The sequence below is a fragment of the Notolabrus celidotus genome, chromosome 13, assembly GCF_009762535.1.
Source record: "Notolabrus celidotus isolate fNotCel1 chromosome 13, fNotCel1.pri, whole genome shotgun sequence".
In the NCBI taxonomy this organism is placed as follows: Eukaryota; Metazoa; Chordata; class Actinopteri; order Labriformes; family Labridae; genus Notolabrus; species Notolabrus celidotus.
The window spans coordinates 20990832-21014812 of record NC_048284.1 but is presented as its reverse complement, the minus strand read 5'-3'; the positions used below and the strand labels follow the sequence as shown (position 1 = coordinate 21014812).

At 41.6% G+C, this 23981-nt stretch overlaps 1 protein-coding gene across 1 annotated transcript; it reads left to right on the top strand.

Moving 5' to 3' along the window:
• The first annotated feature begins 6262 nt into the window (after positions 1-6262).
• dll4 (delta-like 4 (Drosophila)) lies at positions 6263-15841 on the top strand. The gene is made up of 11 exons (XM_034699482.1): positions 6263-6725; positions 6845-7105; positions 7435-7492; positions 8146-8415; positions 10414-10474; positions 11809-11939; positions 12129-12298; positions 12386-12605; positions 13067-13796; positions 14170-14278; positions 14777-15841. The coding sequence occupies exons 1-11, from the start codon at positions 6672-6674 to the stop codon at positions 14780-14782; spliced, it is 2070 nt and encodes a 689-aa protein (XP_034555373.1). The 5' UTR covers positions 6263-6671; the 3' UTR covers positions 14783-15841.
• Positions 15842-23981: the final 8140 nt, after the last annotated feature.

The window sequence follows — 23981 nt, the reverse complement described above, 5'->3', positions numbered from 1 at the left end:
TGCTGATTTTCTTGTGCATGATGTTTTAATTTATTTTCTGAGGCAAGTAACGGGTGATATTTAGTGATAGTAAATCCATCGCAATCAATTTGCCCAAATGTGCATTATAATCATAGTTATATCCTTGCTGTGTTAAATGCTTGATTCTGAATGGTCAAAACCCTATAACAACAGAGATTAATTATTCATAGCCTGATCACTCATGTCATCCCAAAACAATCCAAGGAAAAAAGTCTGGCACATTTCATCTCTGCCTGTTGACACTGTGGCAAAAAAACTTAACTCAATGAAGGTCTCTTTCATTTATGGACTTACATTGCTGAATATTTATCACCTTCCATGTGCACGTTTTCTGTTAGTTTTTGGGCTGGTGTGGTTAAACTTTACCCAAAGTTAAGCCAAATCCTGTTACACCACTTGGCCCAAGCCTTCCATTTTGCATGCTGCTATGTAATCATTTCCTATTAATCTTGAGGTTGAGGGGAAATACAATCTTCCAAATTGTTCTACGGATGCAGACTCCAAAGGAAGAGCTGTATTATTGATGTCTTCCCATAAACAGAAGGGTTGAATCTGTTTCTCCTTTTTTTTGTAAAAGTAGGTGATAAAATTTGAGCCTATTGTCATGGTGGCATTCTTGTTTCATATTTAATACCGCAGCATTCTCCACATTCCATCCACAACAATAGATATTCTCGTGTCCACTCTCTCACACATCAACCTGTTTATGTGTCCTTGTCAGAAGATCACAGTTTATTCATGAGAACTGACCAGAATGGTGAGAACAGGAACCGTGGCTTTCTCAACAACATCCCTCAAATCTACAAACAATCAGAAAAGCATCTGTGCAGCAGACTTGAACAATTTAAATCGGACCTACAGACCCCAAAAGTTTTCTCTCTGAGGAACACTAGGCGAGAGAAAGCAGACAGGACACAAGATGCTTTCTTCATGTTCCGCAGCACCCACATCAAGCCTGTCCACACATGCATGCAAACATCAAAGCGTTTAAAAAGAAAGCTTGATTCTGAACTGAATTCTGGTCAGTGGCACCCTGCTGTGTAGCTGAGAAGCAAACAGCTTTGATGCAGTATCTTAATATATGCAGCGTCCCAGCTTGTGGTTTAGTGAATGGGTCCAAACAGTCTCGGTATGAGGCGCATCACAGCAGTCGGTTCGTTGCAGGCTCCGGTTGCTGCCTGGCATTGCATAAGAGTGTACTAATACAATGCTTTTTGAGTGAGGCGTGTTATAAATAAAACCACAGAAAGCAGCTGTTGACAGCAGCTCAGCTCTGCCACAGCTCCTCCATTGAAAGTGTTTGTGACTGCAGACATGCAATAAACTTTAACTGGGCTTCTCTTGTGTTTATTTTTACCACTAAAATATCCTTATTCTTTTATACAATGTTAACTTGACACATCTTTATTTAATTTCTGCTTTAGAGCATTGTTGAGACACTAATTTTTAACATGAGGCGACTTGATTCAGTGTATGTGTTGTTCTTTATTATCGGGTCAGGTTGTTTTGGAGAGTAGGAGACCTTTTCATTGAATATGAGTCCTCTTAAAAACCGCAGGAACAACAAACAATAAAGAGAGACAGTAAACTTACAACCTACAAACTAGTAAAGCTTACATTACGATAGCTAGGCTTGCAGCTCCTTAAAGTTTACCACGTGTACTCTAGTGTCAGAGAAACATTGGCATTTAATTTGAAACAATGTTTTACTGTTCTTTATTAATGAAGTGTCATGCTTTGTTATAAGTAAGAAGAGGGAATGATTTGTGATTTGGTGAGTCAGTTTTTTTACGAGCTAATATCATGTTTGCGTCACAAAGGCAGAACAGCGTTGTGTGTGAAGCTACCTCTGTAAGTTCACATCGTGCCTCTCACACTTCCACAATGCCATAACGCAAAGTAAATCACATACTAGGACACCATTATCACAATACCTAGGCTTACGTGACCACTTTTTGCAATTCCAATTCACACTTTTCTGACTGAAACTCTTTATCATCTGTTTACATGGGTTATGATCTATTCAAATCTGTTGTTTATATGCTCAAGACACTGACCATACCCACTGTACAACGCGACATCACAGCAGTGCAACTCAGGGTGTAGCCCGCCCACATGACATTATAGCAGCTAGACACAATAAAGTAGATGGAGGTCAAGTGTCTTTTGTGTGGATTAGTAGCTTTCACCGTTGTCTTGTTTTTGTTTGTTTTTTTAAGTTATACTTTTGGGCATTTTCGCCTTTAATGGACAGGACAGCTGAAGAGAGACAGGAAATGTGGGGAGTAGAGAGTGGGGGAGGACATGCAGGAAATGGTCGAGGCTGGAATCAAACCTGCAACCTCTGCGACGAGGGCTATAGCCTCTGTGTATGGGACGCATGCTTAGACCGCTAGGCCAACGGCGCCCCCGTTGTCTTATGGACCTTTTCTACCAGCCCGTCTTAGCCCTACTCTACTTGACTTGACTCGACTCTACTTGGTTTGTGTTGCGTTTCCACGGGCACGGTACCTCGTGTCAGATACCAGTTTTTCGTACCTGCTCTGCTCTGGTTCCAAGCGAGCTGAGCCGATACTAAAAGGTGACGTTGACGGACTGCCGGCCACTAATTGGTCAGAGAATGTCGTCACCGAAGAGTCATGAGCGCGACGCCCAACACAGGAATCAAACCCGCCATTTTAAAAAAACAACACAATGTCTGCACGCAAAGCTTTTCCGTGGTCCGTTGACGAGGTTAGGGTTAGCAAGTTCACCGTTGCCTCCATGTGCTCCATTGTTTGTGATTGTTGTGTTTGTGTAGCGTTCAAAATGATGTGAACCAGTTTCGGGCAGCTGTGTTATGACGACCCGCCCACCGTGAGTCAGTACTCGGGCTGGTGGAAAGGGCACCCAAACCGAGTAGTGTCGAGTCGAGTAGAGTAGGTCTGGAACTGTGTAGTGGAAAAGGGCCATTATTTTTAAGAAGCAACATGAAAGAAGCGTGTTGTTACTATTGTGGGCGATGCAGAGGAGAAGGCAAGAAGCTGACTTTTTTGTTGGAGAGATCATTGTTTCTTTATTTTCACCCATGAAGCCGATAAACAATGTGTAGTTCTTTTAAAGTGTCTAAAGTGTTGTTGCATCAAAGCATGTAAACCAATGTACTGCTGACGGGTAAAAGTATCAAGAAGTAGTGACAGTTCCTGCCTTACACCACTCAACGTAAAAGGGTTACATGTCATATCTGCTGTATTTCTGGTGCCGGTATTGGTATCAAAATGATTTTAAAAAAGAAGGTTTTTGTTCTACTTGAACATTTGAATCTATTTTTGACAAAGTTCTTTCAAACTGAACAGGTTGTTATCATAAATCAACATGCGACATGTGTGTCTGGTGTAAGCAGTACAATAAAAGCCAGGGCCATCTGACAACATTATTATGAAGTATAGCTGCTGTAGCCTTGTGGAAAAAAACACACAGCTCAGATGTAAATTTACTTTTACCCAAAGAGGAGAGAGTTTTGTTTTATCAGCTGTGCTCACCTGTGAAACCTACTATAAACTACAAGTATCACCTTTTTTACAGCACTTTCATGGTAGCTAGACTGGAGACTTACAGCCATAAAAGGAGATAAGAGAGGTAATATTCAGCATTAGAGGCTATTACTGGCAGGACAGCAGGGCAATAATAAGGGCAAACCTGGAATCTCAGCACCATTTACCATCCAGGGGGGGGGGACAAACAGATTAGGAGCAGATGAATAGTGGTGCTGTTGCTATGAAAGGCAGAAAACACCCAAAGACTGTTTTTAGGCTGAGATTTAGTTTGAATCTCAAAAGCACCATCATCACTGTGAAGTCAACAAGTGACAGAATTAGTAGCTGAGCAGCAATTTAGACACAGAGAGGAGCTGTGTGGTATTCAGGATCACAAAGCCAATGCCATTGTGTCTATGGGCCCATCAGAGACACAACAGGTGTGTCAATATGACAAGCATTCAAACGATCCACTATGCCTGCCTCGTATAAACACTGAATAAATATAGATGCTTTCCATTTTCACTCTCAACAGTGCACAGCTACTGTAGGAAAACAACAGATGAAAGGCAAACATGCAGAGATCATGTGGAGTTCAAGGCAGAATCAACAATGGAAGAGCATGAAAACTATTTTCTCTTAAGAGACATTCATTTATACATCCATTTTCTGCCCCTATATCTCAGATTAAGTCACAAGCTATTACGTTTTGGAAGTAATATGGAACTTTTAATCTCTTTTCAGAGGCAATACCTAAAAAGATGGTATTGATTTACAAATTTTATAAAGCCTATAGTGTCAAGGGGAGCTTGATAAATTGTTGCCCTACTACTTTACATCTTTGTGTGTTACATATTTGATATTATCCAAACAACTAACACAATTACACAAACAGATAAATAACAACAAAATGTAGCATTTTGGTACCTAATAATGTCTTAAGTTACTTCAAATCAGATTTTACAAAAGCACACTGTATCTCCTCCATGTGCCATGATTGTATCCTGTTGCATTAGGGTCTCTGTGATATTTCCAGCCTCTACAACATGGGAAATAACACATCCTTCAGAGTGTTATTACTGTAGTTCTTCCCGCACAAACGGCGCTACTGATGCCAAACAGCATGTAGATGAACAGGTTGGAGAAAATTGGCTCGCCCCCTCCGTGAACAGACGATACAAAACGGTGCGTCGGGCTGCCAGTCTCCCACCAGATGGTAAATGAGAGAGACACGGGCGATCGAATAACAAATACAACCAATTAGATTACAAAAAAACAACCCATGTGTACGAGAAAAAACACTGAGGTAGAGCTACTTTTCTTGCACAATCAAACCCATAACCACTGCTTGCACTGGACGTCTTTTCTTTTGCGTATTTCTTTGATTTCTTTGGGAACTATCTTTCTCGGGCTGCTCCGCCTAGGAATTTTGGGTAGGATCAAATTCATTAAGATAAGTAATAGTTTAGTTTGAAATAGTAATTATTTAGTGGCCTAAATAATGTTTTTTTATCATTTGAGACTGTGTAAAGTAATTTTGGCTCGTGGCATACTGATCCAAGGATGTTTATTTTCGCGCGCATCACAACTGTCAATTTCAGGCCATCAAATTAAATCTTCTATCTCAATCCGCTGTGCACGTGGGCCCTGTGTCATTCCTATTAGGCTACAGGGATGGATAAACCAATTTTACGGCATGCATGTGATTGTGTGTGTGAGTTTGTGTGTGTGTGAGAGAGAGAGAGAGAGAGAGAGAGAGAGAGAGAGAGAGAGAGAGAGAGAGAGAGAGAGAGAGCTCATTTGCATACAGCTGAATAGTTATGTCTCCCGTCCCGCACATTACACCCGCATGAGGGCGAGAGAGGGGCACGCGCCGCAACAATGGGAGGCACGCTTCCACTAAACCGTAAAACGCATGGGTGGGCATGAAGGGGCACACGCCACCACGGAGATGAAACACACCCTAAATAACATATTAGGATAGCAATGTGGACAGAACGTGGGCCTGTGCACCCGTGCGTAATAGGAAACGTGTTGTATTTCTAACAGTATGATGATTATTTAATATGAGCATTTCAAAATATACATTTTGTAGATAAATGTTGTGACATTAATTTGCGCTATGTACAGAGATATGGGTCTGTTTTGCTTTAAAATACCGGAAAAGCCATAAAGACAGTGGACATATAACGTTCAGTTGGCCTACACCTAATGCTGGGAAGATTTCCCTTTTTTCTAATCGCATTTCTTGTCTCATTGTTTGTGATACAGCCCAAGGGAGAGGCACATTTGACCCCATAGGGGCAATAGTGCGCACGGTTCCAGTGTTGTAGTGGGCACTAATTAAGCGTGCAATTGAGTGGAACAAGGGGCTAAAAGGTGCGAGGAGGATCAAGACAATAATTATAATCCTGCTTTTTATTTTCGAACTTTCAGCTCTCCTTCATTGTCCTCGCTCACTGTCCACAGTGAGTAAACGCGCGTCCGGCGTATTGTGCGCTAAAAATAAGTCAACAGATGTTCGGGCTTGTTAATAATCGCCCAGTATCCATGGTGGTCAGTGAGCGCAGTGCCAGTGGGTATTAAATCTGGATAATTGTTGTTGGGTTGGAAGGGAAGGGGGTTGAATATGTAAAGTGGGCGGTGTCAGTTGGGGTGATTGACAGTTTATGCAATGAGCAGTGCAGTGCAAGTCTATATATCTGGGAGGAGACACACCACGGTTCATTCAGGAGTAATAAGACGAGTGGTGAACATCCGTGGCGCATTTACGCACCAAGTCCAGCACCAAAACAAGCTCTGAGCCGCGCGCACACAGCGGAGGGGACTATTTGTGGAGTACAGTACCATGCGAGGAAGGGACGCCTTCTGACTGACAGACGCACGGCTGGGGATATTTCTCTTTCACTCACCTTTGGATAACTTGGAGATTGGGAACGCTTCCTCTGTACGCTTTTGACGCACGGCAACGAGGAGCTGAGGGAGAACTCCCTGGGAGTGAAGAAGGATTTATACGTGTTTTTAAAAGCTTTCTTCATATTTTCAATTTGTTTACCTTGGTGTAAATACTTTGGAATTGGAAGGTTTTGCTGCTTCATTGGCTGGTGACGCGGCTGCCTTGGAGAAGCGAGAAGGATGGCAGCCTGGTTCACCTTTACAATCGCATTCAGCACCACGTTGATAACACAGGTATACGAGAGGATGAGAATAATGCAGATGGAGAGCCACTTTTTCTTTTTATTTCCAAGATTAAGCAATATAAAACCGCACCGATATTTTCCTTAAATCTCTATCTCTTTCTCTTTTAGGTATTTGGCTCCGGTGTTTTTGAGCTCGATCTGCACGAATTTAAAAACCACAAAGGTTTGCTGGCGAACGGGAACGCTTGCAAACCCAACTGCAGGACTTATTTTAGAATATGCTTGAAAAACTATCAGGCAGTGGTATCGCCAGGTCACTGCATCTTTGGAAGTATGATGACAGGGGTGCTGGGGACGAACTCTTTCAGCGCCAAGGACAGTGGCACTTTACCCAGACCGATTCAGATACCTTTCAACTTTGGCTGGCCGGTAAGCGCATGGAGCATAACATCTACTTTATTTGTTATACTGCAGCAACCGTTGTTATTTTTGGAGCTGCAGTGCATTTGTATTGGTCAGCTCATCTAATCCATCACTTTAGTTAATACTCCCTCTGTAAACAAATTGGAATTCTATAAGACGTTTATTGTAAAATCCACAAGGCCAACATTGTAATTACTTCATGCTTTTTCACCATCATCAGTCTATAAAATACAATGAATGGGTCAAAATGTCAACTTAACTTTCTAAATTATATATAAATATCTTTCAAAATGAGTCTATTAGATTCTAATCGACTGTATGTATTTCCTCCTTAGGGGTCATTTTCATTAATAATTGAAGCCTGGCATTCACCTTATGGAAACCTACCTGTGGGTAAGTGCACCATTTTCAACCACAAGAGGGAGCTCTTCTTGTTCATTTCACACATGAGCCTCTTCAACTACTTGCCAGTTTTGCAAAAAAAACATACACCTGAAAAGAGCAGAAGTGTGGACAATTAAATCCAAATCAAAACCCCAACCTATTCCACTTCACCTCTTTATTGATGGTCATCATTTTCACACATTTTCACACCTATTCTCTCCTTTGTTATGAACTTCAGAACACCTTTTTCATTCTTATACCCAATACAATTGAACTTCCTCTGATTTATTTTTGGCGTGGGAACGAGCAGTGAGCACTGGTGAGAATACACAGTGCCTGCCAAAAAGCCCTGACTGCATCTTCCTGTATTTTACACCTTACTCTGTTCCGCCCTTTGGAAGAAGGGACTGGGCCTGGGAATGTTTTTGCTGACGGAAAAGAAAGAGGAAATTTCAACCTGAGTTTATCTTTCATCTAAGCTGTATGGGGTTTGATAAGGGATGCAGCTTGATAATGGGCAGGTTATTAAATCAAAGGTAGATTACTTTTGAACCTGCAGGCCATTTATGATGCATTTGTTAACATAAAACCTTAATAGTGCTAGAACATAAACAACATATCAGACATTAACTTCTGCTTCTTTTCTCCTTTTCCTTCTTTAGATACCAACAACCCAGACTTCCTGATTAGCTTTTTTGCAGTCCAAAAACAGCTGGGTGTAGGGACTGACTGGTCTCAAGACATGCAGACTGGAAAACAGACAGAGACAGAGCTGAGATACTCGTACCGATTCATCTGCAATGAAAGTTACTATGGAGAAAGTTGTTCCAAAAAATGCTCGCCCAGGGACGACAGATTTGGACACTACACCTGCAACAGGGACGGGCAGCTGTCCTGCCTGGCGGGCTGGAAGGGAAAATACTGTGAAGAACGTAAGAAATATAATAAATGTCTTCTATTAGACCTGCTCCTGGCTGATTTTACTGTACACCAGAAGTCTGGTCTTGTTTTTGTTAATTTGACACTGGAGATTTTGTTATTCAGCTTTGCTTTGAGATTTTTTAACATGTGGGAGTCAGCCAGACTTTTGCAAATGACTTTTATGGTGCCCTAGCAGTTGATATATGCAATGATGGTTACTCTTCTTAGTGTAGAAAGCCTTAAACCAGGTTCTGAAGGGGCTTCTCTTGAACTATGACCTTTGACCGTTCTTTATTTTTGTTCTGGCCCTTGAGAGGAAAAACGATATGTGAGCAATTTCAGATATTGGCTGCTATTGAGCTGTAAAGTCACTCAGGGGTCATTATCATTAAGGCCACAGGATGATGACTGCTCTAACAAGACATGACGTTTTGATATCTGGCAGTTCTGATGGGCAATTTGGGTGTAGAGTGCATTTTTCATAGATATGCGCCTCATATAATTTGTGCAATGTGTAATTCGTTGTGGGTTTGTGAATGCTCATGAATATGGGTTGAGGCAGAGACAGCTTAGCATGACAACAGGCACATTATACATGTACAAACCCACTTGGCGAAAATCACAGAGCAACACTCCCATGTTTTTGGGAGGCTCTGAATGGGGCCTATGTGGAGGCCCGATGCCATTTGGCTCCATGATACCAAGGACCCTTTTCACCAAAACAAATTAATCAAAGAGTAGATTGGAAAGAGGCACCGTGAGAGTAATAGTTACCATGTGCTGGATGTATGCGACCACATGGGTGACATCGGATCTGTCATCCATGTCACCCGGTGGTGAAAGAGAAATTGGCATGTGCTATTTTGACAGTGGCGCCAAATACTAACCAGATGGGCTCACGTGTTGCAATTACAGACACATCAATCGTGAGTGACTACAGAAAATATACACGTGAAAGATAGATGGGGCATCTTTCAGACACTATAATTTTGCCTCTCTTGCACTCCCATACATCAATTTTAAACAAGCCTGCTCATTTTGGCCTACATGCTTGAGGAGGAGGGTGAAGAAACTGAGCATTTAAGCACCATTGAGCAGTAACTTACTCTGTAAGTTTTAGATAAAAATAAACTAGCCTAAGTATGGCAAACATGGTTGCTAATGAGCTCAGATGTAAATGATAATTAGCTTGTCAGTATAGATATGACAGATATGACATTCCATGTTTCAAATCGTAGTGAAATCCAAATTACAGATGACAATTCGTGTTGATATCCTTGAAAAGCATCTTTCATGCATCTCATTTACTACTGTACCGCGCGTGCCCGGGTACATAATCCGCGGGCGAGTGGAAGGAGTGCGCGCGAGCATTGACATAGGAGGAGCTCGGGCGACAGCACGCGCCGAGGTTAATCGCGGCATTATTATCCGCCACGCGCCATCGATGGTTAGTCCCCCCCATTGTTGGGCGCGCGGTAGTAGCAGCTGCAAATATGGTTCTGGCAGACCACAAACAACAATAGTGACAGCTGTCTGCTATTGAGAGCGAGCATCTGTTCTGGACTAAACCGGCCGCTTACCGTCAGCAGCCTGATATGTAGTCCCGAGAATCAGTGTCATGCATGCAAAGACCGGCACGGTATACTTAAAACGGGATAAACAAACCCTCAACAGAGTTCCGTCTGTGACAGCTGGGGGTGTGGCGGACAGGTTTAGATCACATGAAAACTTTTAAAGTTGAGACCGAGTCCTCTTGAACTTCAAAATAAAGGTTCATAGTTTGCTATTTCAGGAGAGAGGGGGTAGCCTTGGTATGAGGGTTAGTTACATTGTTGTAATACTTTTAGATTTGCTTCTAACAGTGCATCTTGTTAGAAGGCCAATGTTTTGCATCAAGTTTTATCAGTATGAAAGTTCTGTCTTTAATATGAAATGTCTGACAGATGATACTAATTTTAAAGAAGCAACAGTCTGACAGTATGTTTATGTGTTTTTCCTCTTTGCTTCAGCGATCTGTCTGGAGGGCTGCAGTGAGAGGAATGGAAACTGCTCCAAACCTGGCGAGTGTGTGTAAGTATTAATAATAATATAGTGTTGAAATAGGTGTTTGCTTGTGAAGCGTTGAACGAAACACATAAGGGAACAGTGGAGTTAAATCCACACAGAGAAGTTTTAGTTTTGTTTATCTACAATCCATTTTCACTTCCAAGATGATTTAACATGATCAAATATTGAATTTAAGAAATTATACAACTAATTGGAGCGGGATGTTTCATCCTTTATCGATGAACATAGACTTGTCTGCAATTTGCACTGTGAAGCCCGTCAGTGAGGCTGAAGTTCAACTAAATTTAATGCTATCCCCTCTCATGTTTCCCTGCATCAGTAACTGACTTCTCTGATTCCTGTGTTCCTTTCTTGTTACTTCCCTGTCTCACTCACTCACAAGCAAGAATATTTCACACACACACACACACACAAACACACACACACACACACACAACACAACACAACACACGCTCACATGCTCACTCACAGACAGACACACTCCCCATGCTGTGAGAAACTCCTCTTGAATCCTATTTTGCCCTCTTTTTTAGACACAAATCCATGATTCCCACCGCTAAAACTGACCCAAATTGGGGTTAAACCCCTTTCGATACCCTACACTGTCACGCTGCGCCCATGCCTTTACTCACTCAGCAGAATATGTTGCAACCTTAAAAGTACATCTTAAGTCCCACAATCTCACAGTCTCACAAGGTTTCTGCACATTGCTGTGAGAAATAGATATTCATGGGAAAAGAGGAAAAAAATGGTTCCACTGTTGGCCGGCTGCCAGACATTTTTAAAGCAGTACTTCACCTTACATTATCACGTTTATCATTACTTATTCCTAATGTGTGGTACATACTTTGATGATATTTTAAAAATGTGTTGGCTGTTTACTTATCCTGTCATTTCTGAATTCATATTGATTGTGTGCGCATTACAAATATCATTATTCACTATGGTAACACAAAAAGATGCGTGTATGCAGTAAGTGCTGTGTGATGATGTTATACGGCTGAGAGAAAAGATGTGCTAGCAATGCCGTGGTGTGATACAGTTTCATGCACTTATTCTAAAATCAAAATTAAAGTGATTAATTAGTATTATTTATCGCTTTTTGGTACTTTTTATGTCTACTTACATGATTAATGGCCCCTTACGTATTGTACTTGCCCTAATCCACGGCAGGGCTAAACATCACAAATGTCTACTCTGCACTATTTTAATCAAAGTCAATGAATATATTTTTATTAAACAGTGGCAGTTTTCAGGTGTGTTATTCATGACAACTCTAAGATGTTTATGTTGAAGAGTCAGTGATTAATCAAGGAACTTGTTTTGCGTTTTTGCAGATGCAGAGAGGGCTGGCAGGGCACTTTCTGCGACGAGTGTAAGAAGTACCCGGCCTGTAAGCACGGCACCTGCCAGCTGCCATGGCAGTGTAACTGTCAGGAGGGCTGGGGAGGCCTATTATGTGACCAAGGTACACCCACAGCTCAGACCACTGCTGCTGGTCCTTTTTAACAGATCCTCTCATGTTACCTACACACTGTTTTCATTTGAATTAACTTGAAAGCATTAGCAAATTAGGTTTCCTCTGAAGCTAGCTACATAGCATTGGTTTTCCTCCTGCAGGCTAGCTGTTAAACAAACACTCTTTTCTCTCTTTCAGACCTGAACTTCTGCACCCATCATCGGCCCTGTGTGAACGGCGCCACCTGTATGAACACAGGACAGGGCAGTTATACGTGTACCTGCCTGCCTGGTTTCACAGGGGTCAACTGTGAGCTAGAGATGCAGGAGTGTGACAGCAACCCCTGCAGGAACGATGGAATATGCACAGTAAGCTAAAAAACAAACATCAGACTTTCTTGTATCTGATTCTCCATGTTTTGATTATCCTCCTAACTTCTCCTTTCTTTTCCACAGAATTTGGAGCCTGGTTACACATGCTCGTGTCCCCAAGGTTTCGAGGGCTCCCACTGCGAGCACAGCTCGCTGACGTGCACTGACTCCCCGTGCTTCCACAGTGGCAAATGCTGGGAGAAGGACAATGGCCGCAGCTATATGTGCGAGTGTCCCCGTGGTTACACCGGACTAAACTGCGAGAAGAGAGTGGACAAGTGCACGTCGCTTCCCTGTGCTAATGGTACGGTCTTCCTCCCCTCTTTGCCCCCCTTTCCCTCCTCACTGAACTTCCCCTCATTTTTCTTCCCCCCTCCTGCAAATTCCTGCAACTGGAAGCAGTGCGGAACAACAGGAATCGGTGGGAACTTGGTGTCTATTGTCCTCCATGTAAACACTCAGCAGCTCCGAGCAGCAGCTTGTAAATGTCGCCACAGCTCGCTGCAGTTGTTGATGAAAGGGGACAAATATCCAGCGCAGCTCGATTTCTGTCTTCTTGTAAACATGGAAGGCTCTGGGGTTGGAAAACAATACTGTGTGCTGTGGTCACTTTGTGGGTTTGATGGAGATGTGTGAACTCAAGAGGCCTCATGGGAAGGTTGATGGAGATAATGCTGTGTCTGATGTTGAAATGCCTGTTATCCTTGTCCCTAATGCTAGCTCTGTTTGTTGATGGTAACTCTTCTCTCCTCCTCTGCTCTGTAGGTGGTCTCTGTCTGATCGATGGTGGCATGCGTGTATGTAGCTGCCGTGCTGGATTCACTGGCCAGCGCTGCGAAATCAACATCAATGAGTGTGCAGGGAACCCCTGCCTAAATGGAGGAACCTGCCAAGATCGGATCAGCGACTACACCTGCGCCTGTCCAACAGGTTTCGATGGGCGCAACTGTGACCGAGTCCTGGATGAATGCTCTCTCCTTCCCTGCCTCAACGGGGGTGTCTGCACAGGAGGAGGCGGACCAGGCAAACCTCCAGCAACCTGCACCTGCGCACCTGGTTTCACCGGGCCTCGCTGCGAGTTCTTTGCTGCGGTCACCTCTCCTGTAGAGATCCAAGATGGCTTCCAGTGGGCAGCAGTTTCTCTGGCTGTGGGGCTGGTGGCTCTCCTGGTGCTGCTGTGCATGGTGGGCTTGGCTTTGAGGCACATCCACAGGCAGGCCCAGAGAGAGCAGAGGGACACAGAGACTATGAACAATATGTCTAATGTGCAAAAAGACAACCTGATCCCAGAGGCACAGCTGAAAAACAACAACCAGAAAGTTGGCCTGGAGGTGGACTGCGATACAGAGAAATCGAACTTTATTCACAAAAACTATCACTTGGACTCGTATAACTCTAAGTCAAAGGAGTTCAAGGATGAAAAATCACAAGAGGATAAAAGTCTTATTTATGACAAATGTTTAGAAGAAAAAATGCCCCTAAGTAGAATGTACAGGTAAGAGAAACCACTTTATCCATATCTGTGCAAAAAAAACATGTTTATAGCATGTGATGTGTGTTAAACTCTGACATTTCCCCCGGCTTCCTCTATCTATGATGTGTACATTTGAACCCTGCTGAGGGGTAATAACTGTTAATGGCTGCTCTCACTCACACACAGTTGTTTGAAACCAAGAATGAGCTCCAATTATGTTGTTTTCAAGCTAGCAAACCACACAGTCGTGATTTGTAATTGTAACACTCCGTTTATATACATCTGACATTTATATATCAAGCCCTATCCTCACTGTATACATGCACGCCTAATGCTAAGCTCTGCCATGTGCTTCTAGTTTGTGTTAACACTCAGTGTGATTTGTGTTTCGCAGTGAAAAGCCAGAGTGTAGGATATCAACGATATGTTCCTCAAGAGACTCCATGTACCAGTCGGTATTTGTTATAGCGGAAGAGAGGAGGGAGTGCGTCATAGCAACAGAGGTAAGAGAACAAAAACTCACATCTTCATCAGCATTTCCGCAGATCCCGCTCCACAGCCTCCCAAATGCACAATCCCTCTTTAATGCACTGAACTATTCTGACCCATGGGGATGATGCTATGTGTAGAAAGGGTGTATTCTAGTATGAGGAGTGAACCTTAGGGAATCCAAATCTTCTGCATTATAGGTTTGTCTAAATTACAGTGGCTATTCTTTATCTTGGCCATATCATGACCTGAAGTCCAAACTTATACTGATTCCTCACACATGTTTGGCTCTGCTTGGTCTCAGAGGTACTATGTTTTACTGCTGTGGCATTTAGTGGAATTTTTTAGGTGTTCACTTCCAAGGAAAATATATTGTTGATATTGGAGCGTGTGACCTCTCGCAGTTCAACAAACGCTGTGAAAACACAAGAGATTTTTCAGCTTTGGGGTTATTTGGGGGATTTTATTTTGAAGGACTCCTGCTTGAATATTCCTCTGCTTTTTTCCCACAGGTATAAACTGTGAGGGGTCTGAAATCAAGGGAAGGAGGAAAACAAGACACAATCGAGGCAGAATTCAATATTCTGGATTGTTTACAAATGCTGAGAAGAGACTGGAGATTGTTTGAGATGTCCACTGCTGCTCTGTAACACTTGAGAACTGGAGGGGAAAAAAACTCAACAAAAAACCAGGACTGAGAAACTTTATGTTGACTGAGTGTTTGTATGCAAAACATGTACAGTAAAGGACCTCTCTCAGTTGAGAAACAGACTGGCGGATAGACTGACTACAGAAATAAGACATTAATTTATAATCTCAGACGATAGGAGGAGGTGAAGGTGGATCGTTGCCCCTTGAGTCTAACCCAGCCTCGTGTGATAATCATGGAGACTTTAACAGCCAACCAATCAGTAAAAAGGTGCCTAAGATTTGACCCCGCCCCCTCCACACTCACTCCTGCCATCTTCGCCTGCTATGCAAGACTCAGGGTCGAGACGAGTGAACTCACCCACTGTCACAATCCAAACACTGAGATTTTTGAATGTCTGAAACTAATCTTCAACTGTCAATCACATAAAAATGACTGGTTGGACTTTTTTTTCCACGCAACGCTGAAGATTGTATGCAGCCCAAATTCACTAGAAGCCTTAAAGAAGAGGAGGTCTGAATGCTTAACTTGTGCCCTTGTCTGTTCCTTGGATCATTTGCACTACAAAATAAATCGAGGACAATACTTTCAATCAACAGGGATTCGAAGAGAAAACCACAGGAGCGCAATAGTCAGTGCTGTGCCAGCAAGATCCAAGAGAAAGCTTGCATAGAAGTGTTTTTTTATGCAAACTGACTGAGGACAAAAAAAGAGACTGAAACACAAGGAGAAGAGACTGTCACACCACTGCCTGCCTATAATAAATTTCAAAAATACAGAACCAATAATGTAATTTTTTAAATGATTATTTCCAGAGTTTAATTTAAATATGACACACTGCTCTTTATATGTTTTATAATATTATTTTGTATATAATGCATATTTATAAGGACCAAACTTCTGAAGAATAAAACTTCCTTGAAAACTGTTTTTAATTTGATGTCAGTGAAAGGAAAAGGAAACTATTTTTGAGGTGTTTTTAAATAATGAAATCAACAACAAATGACAATGAAATGTGTCTTTCATTTATTTATTCCCCCAGGTTTAGCTTAAAAATGTCATCCTGTCCTCTTATACACTCCGAGTAGCTCTTGTAGACCTCATAAAATGTGGGCATATTTATGAATATGAAATCCAGCTGCTCTGCTGCATTCACACATCATATTTTATGTTCCGTACTTAAAGAGGATATATAAAGCTGCCCCTGACTGTGGCATCGCTACCTCCAGTAATTCCTGGAAACGCCTCTGGCTCCCACCAAAACTCACCCACCCCTCGTTCTCTCTCCAGCCCCTAAATTGGCTTGAAATTCAAATCCGTTTCCACGGATACCACCCCCTCAAGCTGGAAATGGCAAAACAAAGCCAGGCGCAGGGCAAAGGGGAACGCCCCCCACCCCTCATAATGCTCACACACACACACATACACACACACACACATACACACACCAACCAAACAGATGCCGTTGGGGGAGCGCAGAGTGAGTCTGCAGTGCCATAAAAACAGCAGCATATGCCAGGCCTCTCGCCCCGTGTGCATGACACACACAGTGCACAGACCTCCCATAAAAAAAAAACACTCAAGCACTTACAGGCTCCCCAACTGCCTGCCTGCCTCCCCTTCAGGGTTAGAGGAGCAATTTTTCAATGCTCGGTTCTGTGCTACCCGCTCCTGCAAACAAAGCTGGGGAGACAACATGGCACCAGAGGGGAGGGGAAACCAGATGGGAGCTATGAATCCACATAAATAAAAAAGATCACAATTTTAGAGAAACTGACTCATCGGCCTGATCTGAACAGCCTTTTGATGTAGGGCCCATGTCTCGGTCTTTAAATCTTCTATTGTGTGTCTGAACAACATCATCAAACACATTGATTTAACTGAAACCCTGAAATAGTCAACAACAAACCCCTAATCAGAAACAATCAACAGCCAGAGCAGAGAATATGAATGCTACTCGCTTACACAATACATGTCAGCATGTTGACCCAGCATCCTAATCTAAGCTCATCTCCATCAATAGATTCTACAGAAAAAGTCAGGTAAAGCTTGAGACTTGTAAACATCACAAGACGATTTGTATCTTTTTGGGGTTCATACAGCTAAAGTAAACCCGAGTGCAACCTCTATGTAACTTAATATATACTGTGAAACTGAGACTCACCAGAAACAGATGAAGAAGCCCTACTCTGAGGCTGTTTTCGAAATGGCCTGCTACATATTAACTACTAATGTAGTGGGCAGTAGGTACTGCCTACTACATACTGTGTTTGAATTTAGTATGTAGTATGACTGTTCTGGATTTCCGGTTTCGGAAAGCTGAAGTAAACAACGGCCAAGCTGATAGAGAAACTGTTTCTTTAGCATGCACTAAGGATTTTAAAAGTTAGGAAGTGGTTTATATGGAATTTAATCATTTTCACAGCACCTAAAAACTGAGTTCCCCCCCCATCAAAATAAGAAGAGAAAAGAAAAAGTGGAACGAGTGCTGTGCATTATGGGAAACAGTACACGAGGAAGACTGGTCAGATGCATACTGTGAAATTTTCCCGAATCAGTAAACATCCAGGGAGTTTTGGCATACTGCAGATTTTGCTCTTGTTCACATACTACTTACTACTAATTGAGTTTTGGCCAAATCAGTGCATACTGCTAGTATAGTAGGCGGTTTCGAAAACAGCCTGAGGGTATAAAGAAGCTAGAAATGATGACGTTGGCTATCAAAACCTGAGCAAATATGGCTTTTAATCTGAACACGGTTGCTTCTTAAATTTAGCTCAGCGAAAAGAAAGACTCTTGAGGATGCTGTTTAACTTCAAAATGCTTGAAAAGTTGGCTATCATGCAAAGAGGCATGTGCAATCATGACACTTTATGGGTTCTGAGAGTGGTCAGTAAAAGATTTTTAAAAAACTGGAAAAGTGCTCTAAGCTAAAGAGAAACAGATGTAATGCAGTGGTCCATGTCCTTTGCAATGTCACCTGACCAACCTTCATCATACTCACACCTCAGGCAAACACACCCTCTTTCACACTTGCTCACAGTAGCAAATACACGCTAGATCTTTGCTCTTTGGCCTCTGGGCCTCCATAGCACAGCCAAGCATTTTCATTGTGTTATAATCCCAGCATCCTGTTTGTGACTCAGTGACATCACTTCCTGACCCCGCACACCCCCATCTTTGATTAAAAAAACTGTAAAACATGCCGGACAGGGCCAAATGGGTTTCTCAAGCATGGCCTCTTATTTAACCTGCAGTCTGTCGCACTGTTGACTCAGGTTTTCAGGAAACAACCTTAAAACAACTGACACAAACATGCTAATCAGCGCAATTTATTCTGACAGCAGAAGAGGGGGAAATGTGAGACACTGATGTCATGAGTGGAGAGGTAGGAAGCTGTTTCCAAAGTATTTATTACTATCTTGTTATGAGGAATGCTGAACTGCTTTCACATAACACTTAGGTTCAAAACTTCTGCTTTGCTAGTCTCCTCTTTAAAGCTGTTTTTTTTTTCACTATAAGCCTCATTTAGCCACGGAATAGCATGTTATTGTGCATCTAAGTGTAGACAGATTTTCGGAACACATAACGATACTGTTTTCTCAACCTTGCCCTTCACTGCTCTTTTGTGGTCTCATTAATTAACACTAGGTGTCAGTAAGAAACCCACACACAGGAAATGACTGTCAGAGCATGCCAAAATAAAAACCCAAACCGGTACAGTACACTCACATTCAGTTTCCCAACTAGTTTGGTGTTTTTCTCGTAACACTGTTTAATCTCTTACTGAAAAATGTACATTCTCCTAAATGCCAATACACTGCAAAAGAAGAGTATGACTCAGTTTTCAATTTGTGTGTCAATATTTAGTTATTGTGTCATGGACTGATTCACTGCTACCAAAATGACACAGTCCTTGAACATTGTACAAAACAAAAGTGGTCAAAGCGGTTTAGTGGTTTTCTCAGAATGACAGAAGACTCTACAACTCAAGCTGCAATCGCAAACATCCTACAAGCTGACACTGACTGACTACTGTGCAAGACTACTATTTGTGAAGTCACTGTTGGAATTGTGTGTGTCAAAGTTAAGACTGTTAAAATAATAACTTCAGATTTCTATGTTTCATAATATACTTTGAAAGTAATGTAGCACTTAGATTTGCTTTGTAATAAAACAAAGGATTGTTGTACTCTGTGACTGCAGTTGTCAACACAACCTACAATAAACTTAACTTAAAAAGCAAAACTGCACACAGCACTGCACGGAACAAACACAGGTATGCTAAAACAACTAGAACCCCAATTCCATAAGAGTTGAGGAGTTCGTGTGAAATGTTGATAAAACAGAATTTGACGATTTGCAAATCATGTAAAGCCTTGATTGAAAATAGTGCAAAGACAGTACATCAGATGTTGAAACTGATTATTTATTTTTGTTAAAGAAAATTATAGGTTAGTCTCAAATTTGATGCCAGCAACGCATTCCAAAAAAGTCAGGACAGGGGCATGTTTACCATTGTGTTGCATCATCTCTTCTTTGAACAACACTGTAAACATTTGAGAACTAAGGACACCAGCTTTAGTGGGAGTTTAGAAAGTGAAGTAAATTTCAGCTCAACAGTTCAGGGTCTCTTTTGTCGTGTTTATTGTGTTATGATGTGTCATATAGTCAAGGTCGGGGGTTCCCAAAGTTTTTAGCCTGCGACCCCCAAAGGTGCCAAAGACTCGTGACCCCCACTGTCCCTCAAAGTGGTTTAATGAGGCTTCATTTAGCTGGTCTGCAGAATGTTAGCCTACCTATATGAGCATGTGGCTGTGTTTCCTGTGCAAGGTTAGCTTCTTTTATGTCGATATTTTTTACTATAATGGATAAAATTAATTTTTTTTAGATAACTTGAAAAAAAAAACATTCTGTAAGACATCTCACAAACCCCCATTTGTGTCTTGCGACCCCCCAGGGGGTCCCGACCCACACTTTGGGAACCCCTGGTTTAGGTGACAAATCGCGACTGTAGGCAAGCCAGTTCAGCACATGGATTACTCTACTACAATGCCATACTGGTGTCTTACAGTCAAAATATAGTTTGGCAGTTTGGCTGTATGCAAGGTCTACCTGAAAAGGTTTTGTCTGGATGGTCACAAATGCTGCTCTTAAACCTGCATATAATGTTCAGCAACTGGTTTTGAACTGCGCACTGAAAACAAGAAGGTCGGTCACTCCCCTGTTTAGGATGGAGGATGCATTTCTGGATCATGTTTATATTTAGTTTCCTCTTTGCATGGTTCAATTTTAACCTGAATTTGTGAATGCAGCAACAAACTGTGTCCACACTCCACAGATGATTTGGATGTGATTCTTAGACCACTCAGTGATTTCCATTGCAGAGTTGTGTCTGTTTATAAGCAGTGCCACTGAGGGCCTGAAGATCACAGCCATCCAGTATCATGTTTTGGCCTTGTCAGTTTTCTCCCGATTCTCTGCATCTTGAAATGATATCAATGGACTGTGTTTTCATATAGTGCTTTATCTAGTCTTCTGACCACTCAAAGCACAATGTGACATTTCTTATTTCATTCACCCATTCATAGCACATTCATATACTGATTGCAAAACCTGCAATGTAAAGCCCTCTTCAGTTTTAGCTAACCCTATTCACACAGTGATGGCACAGCAACAAGGGCAGTTTTGGGATTAAGTGTCTTGCCCAACAGATGTTTTTTGTTTTTTTAGATATACACAACTTTTGTTTGTCAACATTTTACACGGTGTCGCAGCCAAGCGGCAACCTCCGGTCTCAAACGATGAAGCCAATGCAGAAATGCTATAAACTGCAATACATCGAAAATCCGCTTGAGGCTGGCTGCAGAAACACCGGAAACCACATAGACATGAATGGGAAAAAGATGATCTTTGCAGCATTAATAAACATGTTTACAGCCTGGTTCAAAAAAGGGCTTGGACCTATGAAGCTAATCTCTCTGTTGGCACACACTGTACAGGGGTGAATTTTTTCTAACGTGACGGTTCAGAAGATATTAAGATTACCAGTCTTGCCCAAATAAGGACATGACTGACGTGACTCCTGGTCAGGAACACATAGCTATTAGCTAGGAGGCTCACACTATGTCACACTCTGCCTGGTTGAGTTCCGCATTTCCAATATGGCTGTTGCCGTCGATTTGCTTCAAAACAGCTCTCAGGAACAGATGGGTGACGTAACAGATACTACGTCCATATTTTATACAGTCTCTGGTCCCAACTCTTATGGGATTTGGGATGTATCTATTACACAAAAATAAGTCTACTATATGCACTAGTGTTCTACAGTAAAAATAATAATAAAGTTACTGTAGTAACCATCATTGTAATACCCCTCTGTCTGTTTGCAAACCTGACAAGGTTTTTTATCAATCTAACAGACAATATCAGAATCAATATAAAAGCCTCTAATAGAAATAGCAATTTTTCCAGTAGTTGTTCAATTACAGACATCTGTGCTTGGTCTTTGCTTTGATGTGCTAAAATAATTGCAAATAACCACAAAGAATGAGAAACATTGCTTGTGCTGTGCACAAGCATTTAAGAGACAATTTTCACATTCTGTTTAACTACTTCAACTGTCAATCAAGAATAACGACAAAGCAAGTAAAACTGCTAAAAAGAGCACATACACCTTAAAAAATATTGGGTCAAACTAGGAACAACTACACTAGGTTATTTTTTCCCGGCATAACATTTAAATAACCCAAATGCTGTTTTATTTCAACTGAATACTGGGTCAATTGTGCCTTATTTATAGGTTATCGTTATTCATGTTTTCATACTATTACTTACTGTCAAATGCCAATCCAGTCTGTGCCTTATAGGAGCTCAGTGTCAGGATGGAGGGTACAGCCACATCTGAGCCCACAGGAAATACAACGCCATGTTTGATCCAACCTGAGAAAAGGGAAACAAAAGAGGGTTAACATTATGAAAAACGATAAAGAAAATGAAGGATTTAAGCATAATAAAGTGGGATGGTACAATATAAAGGTTGAGTAACATTGAATGGATGATGGTTGCTGATACATTTTGAGCTAGTGTGGTGTTATTGGATAACTCCAGTGTCCCTATGTTCACTCTCAACTCTCCTGATCAGTCTGTATTCTGTCTGCCTCTGTTATTGTTGCCTCTAATTAAAGGACTACTTTTAAACTAAGTGAACTTTAGCTTTAAGCTTAAACAACAAATTGATATCAGCTAACATTACACAGAATTGCTGAAAAGTGTGCAAAAGTAAATTCTTTGTTTTTATCACCCTGCTTTTAAGTGTTCAGCTGGGAATGTGCTGCTTCTTCAGTTATATAGAAGCCAAAAGTTGACAGTTGACAGAAGGCAGACCCAGCGACTGATGTGTATTTATTCTGTTGGCTCACTCATGCTGACCCAGCAGTTAACCCAGCAGCCACACTAAACAGTCTCTCTTAAACTAACCCAGAAAATGACCCAACAAGCACAACCTCATATAGGTTTATAAAATGAACAGATTTGTAACAGTGTGTAACATCCAACCAAAATATGCTTGCTATGTTCAATTCCACCAGATACCCCAAATACTTGGTGCATTCTTTCCTAATGGAATAATTTGAGACTGGTCAAGAAGCGTAAACATGTGCTATGGGCGTTTTCTTATAAGTATGGTCATGTCCTGTAGGATCTACTTTTAGGTGCCACCATCCTGTCCCAGTAATTCTACCACAAGCTCTTGACATACAAAAGAATGTTAACATCATGCTTAAAAAACAACCTTGCCTCTCTTTACATCTGCAGGAGAGACAACTATGCAGTCTATCGTGTTTGTCTGCATGCAATACATATCTTGTGACGTGGAAAACAAGCTAAGTTTACCCAAACTAGACAGACAGTTACTTGCAAAGTCTTCAATGACTACTACTTTAAATTGTTTGAGGTGTGTCCTTGTGATACTAAAACTAGAATCCAGTGGCATGAATGGACATGCAAGGCCATGGTATGTTGGGATGGATCCTTATGCATGACACAGAGTTGATCAAAGACCTAGACTGTCCTGTGCTTTAGATGTATTAAGAGCTGATACACTTGTCTGGCATCTTATCAAGGCGGATAATGCCCCCTATTTATAGATAATCTATCTGTTGATCACACATGAGCCTCCATTATGTATCAGATCCAGCATGGGCGGTGGGCATTTTTGTACGCCCTGTGAAGTATCTGGTCAATTGAGTGGTCCTCAAGCTCAGGAATCACAAAAGTCTGTGATTAAAAGGTACTATTCAAGTAAATTTCAAGACAGACGACTTGTGTGTAGGGTTGCAAAATTCCGTGAATTTTCAAAGTTGGAAACTTTCCAGGGTAATTAAGGGGAATAAACGGGAATACATGGGAATAAACCAGGAATTCACTAAATTGAAGGATGGCTCTTAATAGGAACTTAAATATAGTTTGGGGAAATATATTTTAGCATAATCCTGACTAAAACAACCAGATTTCATGCAAGTACAGTTGAATATCTATGCTGTTCCTCAATCACGTGCACATAGCACACTCCTTACTGCAGGGCTATTAAGACCACGCCCCCTACATGCACTGTGCATTCCTCCATCACATGCACAGATGATTCCTAGAATCCTGCAGAGGCTAGGCTTGAGAAGCTTGAGGGAAGATGCTTTTTTATTTGCATGTTGAATGGGACTTTGTTGGAGGGAGAGGGGCTCTTTTCATTTCACATTTTGAATGAGACTTTGTTGGGATTGAATGGGTTGGGTCGGGGGGGATGAGTAATAAACTCAACATTCATCTTTTTGTTCTTCAATAAAATATTTAACACTTGATAAAGTTCTACTTACAAATAAATCTGTTTTAATTGTATTATTTTGGATGGATGTCTGCTTATAACAAAACAAATATTTATGCTTGGATATGATACCATTCCATTAATTTCCCAGTTAATTCCCATAAATCCCCATTAATTTCAAATTTGGAATATTTCCAAAATTCCCCAGCTTAACCTCCCATGGAAATTTACTGGAAATTTCCACCCCTTT